This window comes from Rhinichthys klamathensis, unplaced genomic scaffold (assembly GCF_029890125.1).
Source record: "Rhinichthys klamathensis goyatoka isolate OS25496 unplaced genomic scaffold, OSU_Roscu_1.1 h1tg000090l_1, whole genome shotgun sequence".
NCBI classification, from domain to species: Eukaryota; Metazoa; Chordata; class Actinopteri; order Cypriniformes; family Leuciscidae; genus Rhinichthys; species Rhinichthys klamathensis.
In genome coordinates this window covers 2,646,779-2,657,484 of record NW_026606629.1, presented here as the reverse complement: position 1 = coordinate 2,657,484, position 10,706 = coordinate 2,646,779, and the positions used below count along the sequence as shown (strand labels likewise).

Genomic DNA, 10,706 nt, shown 5'->3' with positions numbered 1-10,706 from the left:
TTGAAAACTTATCAATTTTTAGTTTCTTAATTGGTAAGAGTTGCTCACAATACTCCGATGTTAGTTTACTATGTTAGAAATAAATTGGTAAAGTGCACTTTAGTAACACAATCCACTCGCTTGAGCTCATAGCATAGCAGAACTGTCCTAATGTTTTCTGTGCACGAGGGCACGACTAAATGTCGACGTTTCCATTGGTTAGGAGAAAAGAACAAACAGCAAATCAGCGCTCGACCCCAACAAGGTATGCTGGCACCTGATTGGACGCCAGGTTGACTCTAACACATGTGAGCTGCTGGCAAGCCGTCCTCTTTTCATATACGGATAGGTCATCTGTGTAATCGTACCTCACCGGCTCGCAAGTTCGTCTCTATCTGATTGTCAGGTGAGTCAAATTAACTGTTCGTATTTTAGTCGTTAAGCCCTAAAGATAACCCTTTTATTGATAATGACCAAGACACGATAAAAGCATCAATCTGCGACATTACTACACAATGGTGTTGTTTGTATCTGAACATATCCTAATCGCTTGCATTCCTCAAAAGAGTTTTCCACACATAAATTATCAATTTTTTTCAATACTCACAATTACATTACGCCTGTCGTAAGTGATGAGAATGCGGCGCGCGCATGATGAAATCGAGCCCCTGCGTCAGCATCAGCACAATGCAATAGCCACGCGATTGCGTCAGCATACTTTACCATGTTCGTTCATTGATGTGATGCTCTTAACAGTTACATGTTTTACAACTCATACCTGCGGTGGAGATCTCCAATTTATAATTCATTTGAGTCCTTTTTTTTTAAATTCATTATCTTTTCACTAGCATTTGAGCAGGATGACTGGCGATTCTTTTTAAAGCCCACCAAAACTCTCTTTGCTTTATTATTATTATTATTATTATTAATAATAATAATAATAATAAAGTTATGGTATTATAAATGTCAGCGGCTCTTGAAGAGTTTATAAATGTAAATTTAAAAAATAAAAATTGTTCAGAGATGGATCTCAAATCACAGAGATTTCTTGAGACAGCCTTTAACCAGCTCTTTTCTTATCAAATTTTTGGTTTAGTCATACGTTTCCTCAGGTTGAGAACATTTTTTGAAGATGGCTGAGAACTTTTTTTTCTTAGATATTGTTTCAGTGTTGTGACCATGACTAAACAGGATTTAAGAGTCAATCCCTCTACAGACTAGCTGGCTTTGCATGATCATCTCAGCTGTCTAGAAAGCCACACCTCTTCCTTGAAGGTTGTCTGTGGAAAGCAGAAGTTTCTTATTTCACTGTGTTGGGTTTACAGTAACTTCTTTTCAGAGTATGGATGACTCTTCTATGATTATGTAACTAATTATGCTGCCAATTGAGAGCATAGATAACATGCAGTTAGTAAAAACTACAGTCAAAACATCCCTGATGTCAGTGAAATTCCTGATGAAGTGCTTGAATTTTATTAATTTTATTCATCTTTGGAAATGCTTGTCCGTGAAGCAAACTTTTGGCTGAAAGGCTTTGTTGGTGTTGTGTATCACTGTACTGTTCATTGCATAAGAGTCCATTCCTGGCAAATTTACAAGCACGCAAGGTATGCATATGAACAAGTACAGCTGTTCTGTTCTGAAGAGAAACCTAAACATCTCCAGCTCCTATTAGAACTGAAAGAAAATTCAGTAGCAGTTTTCCACAGGGATTAAATTGTCCATTTCCCCTGGATTCCATTGCATCTCCTTCTCTGTGTCGATCATTGGTTTATTTTTTTTTATTTTTTGAATGAGGGATCAACTTTTGCTTATTCATGCTTTGACCAGGAGGAAGTTGAGGCTGTAATAAGGGTGCTTGTTTTATCTTCATGTTTGACGATCGAGACCATAGAGATTTATAGGTCTAATCTAATAGATATTGTTATCAAGAAGTGAGTGTTTTTGTACATTCTAAATGATAATGTTTTGTATTCTTCCTCTCACTGTATTTAAGCATGCAAGTGTTATCATACATTGAGATATGTCAATGAAGTAAAGCACTATAAATATTATCTTTTAGGAGGGTGATTGAGACTTTCATGGAATTTGTACAGTGGTTTGGCTTCTTAAATGGCATGTTGTGATCTGTCAGTGTTGCATAAGCACTTGGATGACATGAACACTGTATTTAAACATAATAGAGTGAAAACCAGAATGAACTTCTAGAGCGATACGCCCGCATTTATGATGGAAGTGTTGCGTAATGTTTCCTAATAATGTTTATAACCATTCTTTGGGTGATCGGATACTGTAAAACAGTATTAAGGAAAGCCTGGTGACTGACACTTAAAATGTTTCCTCTCAGGTAAGCCATGCCATCAGTACCATCTAGTTCAGAGTCAGTTGGGACTGGTCCCATCTGCCCACATGCTGCCAAGGTCCTCACAAATGCTGCAAATGGAGAATCTGGCATCAACATGGATGCCAAGCTGAAAGTCGATGCCGTCTTGAATGGAAATGCTGGACAAAAGTTAAATGTGAACGGCACAGCCCATGTGAATGAAACAAACAGTCACCATGTGAAGAGTATTAATGGAGAGCACATGGAGAATGGATCGGAGGTCACCATGGAGAGGAAATGGATTCGACCAGATTTGCCCAGCAGATGCACCTGGAAACTTGGTGACCCAAACACCGAGTCGCCCCACAACCACTTCCAACGGTAAGAATGCAGCACCTTAAAGCTGTTACATGCTTTCCTAAGAATTCATATTTGTCGGTACATAGATTTTAAAGGGATAGTTTACTCAAGAGTGAAAATTATGTCCTTTACTCACCCTCAAGTTGTTCTGTACAAACCTTTATTTCTTTGTTCTGCTGAACACGAAGGAAGATATTTTGAAGAATGTCAGTTAACCATACAGTTGTGGGTCACCACTGACTTACATAGTGTTGTTTTTTCATACTATGGAAGTCAATGGGGACCAGTAACCGTTCGGTCACAAACATTCTTCAAAATATCTTCTTTTGTGTTCAGCAGAACAATAACCTTTATACTGGTTTGGAACAACAGGAGGGTGAGTAAATGATGACAATTTTCATTTTTGGGTGAACTAACCCTTTAAGAGTGGGTTTAGTGGTTAGGGCATAGGGTTGTTTTAACATGAAGCAGGATGTTTTAAAATCAAACTATGCAGGCACTTGATGTGTTTTCCTACACAGTAAAATTGCATGTATGTGTGAACATTGAGGTTCTAAATTATAAAAAAAAATACTTTTAAATAATAAACTATACTGGACAATATATAAATAAAACCTCTTGCCAGCAAAGGAGAACTTTTGAAAATGAAGAAATTAAAGTAAATATTATTATTATTATAATTTTTCAGTTAATATTAAAAATCTGCTTTCTTTCTACACATGAATTACCATTCAAGTTACTCCTGTTAAACAACAGTGATTTTTCAGGAAGAATGACTCATCTACAACTGTAACCGTGAATGACCACACTTTTACCACACACATAAACCAATGTCACAGTCTGCAGAGTCACAGTGATTCAGTCAGTTTCGTTGTGCTTATTTTATGATTGACATTTACCTTAATGTGTGTTTGTGGTAGTGCATGTGTAACCGCTTGACGTGCTCCCTTTTCTCACAGGACCGAGACACCCAGTATCCTCCCCAACATCTTAAGCAAGATTGGAGAGACCCCACTGGTCCGCATGAACAAGATTCCCAATGCTTTTGGCCTCAAGTGTGAGCTTTGTGAGTATCTGTAAAATATGTGTGCAGAGGATGTGTGTTCCAACCTGTTTTTCTTCTTTTTCTGTCGTGTCCTATGAGGACACGAAAGATCACATGATCATTTAAGGACACCCTGTAAAGTGCATGTATCGGCATGTGTGTCTGTGTTGGTAAGTAAGTGGTCGAGTTCTGGAATGAGGAATGCAGGTGTTGGGTTTCGCTCTTCTAAGCTGATTGAGGACGTGAAGAAGCAAACGTTCCTAGACTTACTGTACTGAGTCACAGTTCATTCAAGCATTTTGAGTTCATGAACCTATTTATTTACTTAAATCACATGCACTTAGATAAAGGAGTACTTCACTTCAGAATAAAAAATTTCCTGATAATTTACTCACCCCCACATCATCCAAGATGTTCATGTCTTTCTTCAGTCGAAAAGAAATTTAAGTTTTTGAGGAAACAATTCCAGGATTTTTCTACATATAGTGGATTTCAATGTGGTAGAACGGTTTGAAGGTCCAAATTGCAGTTTCAATGCAGCTTCAAAGGGCTCTACACGATCCCAGCCGAAGAATAAGGGTCTTATCTAGCGAAACGATCGGTCATTTTAAAAATAAAAATAAAATAATCTATACTTTTTAACCACAAATGCTCATCTTGCACTAGCACTGTAAAATCATGGAATGTTTTCCTCAAAAACCTTAATTTCTTTTCGACTGAAGAAAGAAAGACATGAACATCTTGGATGATGTAAATTATGAGGAAATTTTAATTCTGAAGTGAACTACTCATTTAACACCATGTATTTTTAGAAATAAGCTGCATCTGAATATGCATACTTCCCTACTACGTGGTAGGTGAGAAACCGTATGTAAATGGTATGTCTGAATTCAGAATCTCAGCAGTACTAATAGGTCACTTTTTGCCTACCATTTCATAAATTGTGAAGTACGCATCCAATAAACACTTTACTATCCCATGACCCATGAGGCCATGGGAGAGAAGTTGTGAATGGCAGCAAAGCAATGCAACTGACACTGTAGGTCACATAACAGTGACAGCTTGACAGATGTAATACATCCATCCATACTTCACACGTTCATACTGTATAGAATGGTTTTTTTTTTTTTTTTATCTGCTGGAAAGTACAATTATCTTCCTCAGATAAAATCAAAGGCCTTCAAAATACCACTTAGTAGTTCCTGCAGAGAGGAATGCATTGCGTGTTGCAGCAGATGCATACCTCACATGGCCAGGTTGTTGCATTGTATATTTTGTTTTGGTTTGGAACAAAAACTTTCAGTCAGAATGTACTCAAGGACCTAAATTGAAACTCAAAATTCTTTGACAAAACCAGGCTCACAAAATGGCGGCAGTCATTCTTTTCTTTTGTGAAAGGTGAGCGAGTTTAGTCGCTTGGGTCAAAAGTGTTGCAGGGCTGTAGTTAAGCCCCTCTTTGGTTTAACGAACATTGTTTGAAAGTGTTATTGTGTGGAAGTCAAAGCCTTTTGATCCTAAATTTTTTAATGAGCTTCATAATGGGGATTCAATACGTCTAGCGATTTCATGTGAACAAGATTACCCTTTGGCCAGTTGAGCCAACAGGCTTTGTCAATACAGATGTAGAATTAGCTGACTAAATGCGTCTGAGTTGGTGTATATTTCACATATTTGCATGTGTGACGTTGGGATGGAGGGGAGGTTCAGGTTGGACAGTAAATGCTTTCCATCGAATTAAGTGCACCGTGTATTTGCTGTATAAATATTTCAAACAGGTACGTATATATAACCCAAAGTTATTTGTGTGGCTCTCAACTTTTTTGACTGCAAGACCCCACTGTCCACAACAATATTCGAAGGCCCCATCAATATTTCTTTCAAAATTTCTACCTGATAAAATATCTTCCATTTTACGTTTACATTTATTCATTTAGCAATGCTTTTATCCAAAGCTACTTACAAATGAGAACAACAAAAGCAGTTAAACTAACAGTAGACAACAATATGCAAGTGCTATGACCCCTCTGTTTAGTCTAACGCAGTCCATGTAAATAAAAAAAAAAAAATAGAATAGAAGATAAAGTGTTAGTATCAGTGTTTCCTCGATGATTTTTTCCAGCTGTGGTGGCAGGCCCATTTCCCCAGGGAGAGGGGGCGTGGCCCATGAGTGATATTCCCATGGCCACGCCCCCTTGCCCCAGGTGTTTAAACCTCCCCTAGGTATTATAATATGAAAGGCTCCAATAAGAGCGGCAAAGCGATTATGCGCATCCCGTGCGCAGAATGATGCACTTTAAGCAACGCGAAGTCACAGCGTGCAGCGCTTCGCATTGAAAAGTTCAAAGCACAAAGAGAAGAGAATACACTAAGCATAGATAGATATAATCTATCTATCCAACAGTTTATTGAGCCTTTTCTTTTAACAGTTTTAAATTTCAGTTACAGTGCGCATGAAGAACAATTCATAGTGCTTTCTACTCCAGTGCTGTAATCTAACAGACACCCGGGAGAAAGGAATATTACTTAGAAAGGGCAATAAACCCCAGCCAGATAAAGTCAATTTATGCAAACCATAGACCTTTATCTACAAATAAAGTATAATAATGGGAACATTGATCTTGAAGAGAGTGTCGTCGTGTTACTGTCGTAACCGAACGCGACGCGCTGTTTGAATGCTGAATGGAGAATGACTGAGGAGAGATGAGTTTCCATTAACTTTAACTTAACGACTTAAATATTAATTTTACCTCACATTATGCTATTGAATGACTTTAGAAGTCTTGGAATATAGGCCTAGTGCCAAAACTTTATTGTGCTTTACAATGTTTTGTATGCCTTTAGTGGGGCTTAACTAACACAATAGTATGCACAATATCGGACCTCACTGAGAAGCTGCAGCCGTGGCGGGATGATTTTAGGTGTGGCGGCCCGCCACGGCAGAATCAATGTAGCGGAAACACTGATTACTGGATCAAGTGCTGCTGAAAAAGATGTGTCTTCAGCAGTTTCTTGAAAGTGGCTACGGACTCAGTAGCTCTGGTTGAGTTAGGCAGATCATTCCACCAGCAGGGAACAGTCATGGTAAAGGTCAGAGAAAGAGATTTTGTGCCTCTTTGAGATGGTACCACAAGACGACATTCGCTTGCAGATATTACTGGCACATAAGTCTGAAGGAATGAGTTTAGGTTAAAGGGAGCAGAGTCAGTGGTTGTTCTGTAGGCAAACGTCAGTGACTTGAGTTTAATGCGAGGGGCAACTGGCAAATAGTGCAATTTTGTGAGGAGAGGAGTGACGTGTGCTCTCTTTGGCTCATTAAAGACCACTCTGGCTGCATCATTCTGGATCAGTTGCAGAGGTTTGACAGAGCAAGCCGGAAGACCAGCCAGGAGAGCATTACAATAGTCCAGTCTGGATAGAACAAGCGCTTGGACAAGGAGTTGTGTAGCATGCTCTGTTAGGAAGGGCCTGATCCTCCTAATGTTGTGCAAGGCAAATCTACATGACCGGGCAGTTCTAGCAATGTGGTCTGTGAAGTTCAATTGATCATCAATTACAACCCCAAGGTTCCTGGCTGACCTTGATGGAGTTATGGATGACGAGCCTAGCTGAATGGAGAAGTTGTGATGAAGTGTTGGGTTGGCCGGGACCACAAGTAGTTTTCTTTGCAAGGTTTAGTTGAAGGTGGTGGTCCTTCATCCAGCCAGAAATGTCTGTCAGGCAGGCTGAGATATGAGCAGCTACCGTTGGATCGTCAGGCTGGAATGAGAGGTAGAGTTGTGTGTCATCAGCGTAGCAGTGATAGGAAAAGCCATGTTTCTGAATCACAGATCCTAGTGATGTCATGTAGATGGAGAAGAGAAGTGGTCCAAGCACTGAGCCCTGAGGCACCCCAGTAGCTAGATGTTGGGTCTTAGACACCACACCCCTCCACGACACCCTAAAGGACCTACCTGATAGGTAAGACTTGAACCATTGGAGTGCGGTTCCCGCTGGTAAAATGTGTGTGTCAGTTTGTGGATTGGTAAATTGGCCGCTGATGGTGGTTGTTTTATCTATGAAGAATGTGGCAAAATCGTCAGCTGGTAGGGTTAATGGAGGAGGAGGGTTGAGAAGAGAGGAGAAGGTTTTGAAAAGTTAGGGTTAATGGAGGAGGAGGGTTGAGAAGAGAGGAGAAGGTTTTGAAAAGCATGCGAGAGTCAAAAGAATTGTTAATTTTGTTGTAATAGGAAGTAATTTTAGCAGTAGAGATATTAGCAGAGAAGGAAGATCTGTAGGATCTTTCTATTTGCGCCACTTCCTCTCTGCACCCCTGAGTTTAGAACGATGTTCGCGGAGAACATCAGATAACAAGGGGGCAGAGGGTGTGGCGCGGGCTGGCCTGGAGGAAAGGGGGCAGAAGTTGTCCAAGCAGGATGTTAAAGTGGAGAAAAGAGTATCAGTTGCACTGTTAGTATCTAGTGTTGAGAGCTGATCAGGTGGAGGAAGTGTGGATGAGACCAAAGAGGATAGGCGAGAGGGTGAAAGTGAGCGTAGGTTCTGCCGAAAGGTGACCTGTGGAGGAGTGTGTGTTGAGGTTGAGAGCGAGGAGGAAGTGATCTGAGGTGTGCAGCGGAGTGACCAGTGTATTGTCAGTGGAGCAGTAGCGCGTGTAAATAAGGTCCAATTGGTTACCTGATTTGTGAGTAGCCGCAGTAGATACTTGTTTGAGGTCTAATGAGGCAAGCAGGGTGTGGAAATCAGCAGCATGAGGTTTTTCTAGGTGGATGTTGAAGTCTCCAAGAACTATGAGAGGAGTACCATCTTCAGGGAAGGATGAGAGTAGCACATCAAGCTCCTCCAAGAAACTGCCAAGTTGACCTGGGGGACGATATACAACTACAAAATGGATTTTAATAGGACTATTGATGGTGATTGAATCTGATTCAAATGAGTTGTTGTCACACAGAGGTGGTAAAGGATCAAATTTCCAGCCGTTTGAGATGAGCACACCAGTACCTCCACCCCTTCCGGTCAGGCGAGGGGTGTGTGAGAAAGTGAAGGTAGTGGAGAGGGCAGCAGGTGTGGCAGTGTCCTCTGGTCTGATCTTACATTTCGGCATAACTACAAAAATGTGTATTCATTATAAATGCAGTCAATATTTTATTTTTATGATTCGGTCTAGAATTCACACTTTTAAAAAATAAATTAAAATAAAAAGATAACTTAAAGCCCCATTGGAAATGTACTGATGACTCCTAGTGGGCCCAGTCCCCTGGTTAAGAACCACTGATTTACCTGTACAATGAGTTACCTGTGTAAGGGTGGATTTCCTGCAGGGGTTCAGTCTGCAAGACTGCTGAATGACTAAAGAAACGTTGTCAGCAAGATGGTAGAAAACTGTACATTTCTTGTCTATTCCACCCACTGCTACTTATACCAACGATGGAAATAAGCACAGTTACAATAGCTTAATATGTGGGAGAGCGTTGCTATAGTGACAATATTGTATTGCAATAGCTAGCACTTCAAAGTCAATACCAAATCAAAACTAGTTAGCACATTATCACATTATTTGTAATTGAAAAGGTTTAATGACCAAATATGGTTATGGTTACATTTAAAGTAGTTACAAAATACAGTAGATGTATGAGATGATGATAATTTATACCATTAATCTTAGAGAGAGAGCTAGCGAGAGCTACATTCTTCTTTTATCCTTTCCCTGACCATGTGACTAAAACCCAAATGTGAGACATTCAAACTTCACACTAACAGATCCAGATAGCTTCACCCACATAGGGGGTAAAGCTAATCCCATGACAGTCATAAATCGATGATGCAAATTATAAAGCAGAGACAGACCTGCTATTACATTTCAAAATGTTTTAACTTTCTGATTGTTATTAGGGTGGTTGGAAAATCAGAGGGGCCCTGATTTCTCAACATAGCACTAATAACAGAAACATCACAAAAAAAAAAAACCCGGAGAGATCTGAAGTGTGAGCGCTTCAATTACAAAATTTACAATTTAGCCCTGCCATCGACTGTGACATAGCCAGAACACACGCACACGCACACTCACACACACACACTCACACTCGCACTCACACAGACACACACACAACTGTTGCAAGGAATTAACTATCTACATTTTTGAATGACTAAGCATGTCCAAAGTCACTTATGTCTGCATAGGTGGCTTGCATTGGAAGATTCCTTAACAAACAGTGATTATTATATATACATATGTATTTCTTCATATTTTTTGATTGAATATTGTTATTATATGATTTATTAATGCATTGAATCTTTTTGATTGTTTAGATTACACCGACCTCTTGCTGCATTTCCTTTGAGTAATTCAGGCCAAGAATATTTAAATTCCACTACCATTTAACATCATCACAGTGGTAGTGAAGAATTGGATATTTAAAATGGGACCACCCTACCTGACCTTGAGAAACACTTGAGACCAGATGTACCATTCGCACTTGCTGACATGAACATGATATTTTATATTGAACATGACATGATTTTGTTTCGTTGCATTATGTGTTCCTATGTATTTCCCTACGGCTTTAAGTTTATAAGTGCTCAATCGTGAAGTGGACATTTAAAGGGGTCATATAATGGTACATGCACTTTTACAAGTTGATTGTACTGAAATGTGTGTTGGCAGTGCCTGTACACAAACATCATAAAATGATAAAAATCCATCCAGTGTTTTTGTTTTAATCTCCTTATATGTTTTCCCCTGCCTCAAATCGAGCCGTTCGAGCCTGTGACGTCACAAGCTCGCACGCCCCTCCCACGATTGTTGAATGACAGCCGCGTTTCAACACAGACCCGCCCTCGCTCGTGAGCCAGCTGTCAATCATAGTCCGCGTGGACCGGCGCGGTCATTGTTGATATGCTGGAGCACTGTCTATGAGCAGAATGGCGTCTAAGCGATTGTGGTGTTCTGTTCTTGGGTGTAATAACGAACACAGCAGTCATTTTAATGTTCCTAAATCCGAACCG

At 40.0% G+C, this 10,706-nt stretch overlaps 1 protein-coding gene across 1 annotated transcript in view; it reads left to right on the top strand.

Moving 5' to 3' along the window:
- Positions 1-244: 244 nt before the first annotated feature.
- The window catches only part of cbsb (cystathionine beta-synthase b), a 30,227-nt gene continuing 19,765 nt past the window's right edge, over positions 245-10,706 (top strand). The window contains exons 1-3 of the mRNA XM_056251822.1: positions 245-385; positions 2,327-2,683; positions 3,622-3,728. Coding sequence (XP_056107797.1) covers positions 2,334-2,683; positions 3,622-3,728 — 457 coding nt within the window. The 5' untranslated portion in view covers positions 245-385; positions 2,327-2,333. The remainder of the gene's footprint in view (positions 386-2,326; positions 2,684-3,621; positions 3,729-10,706) is intronic.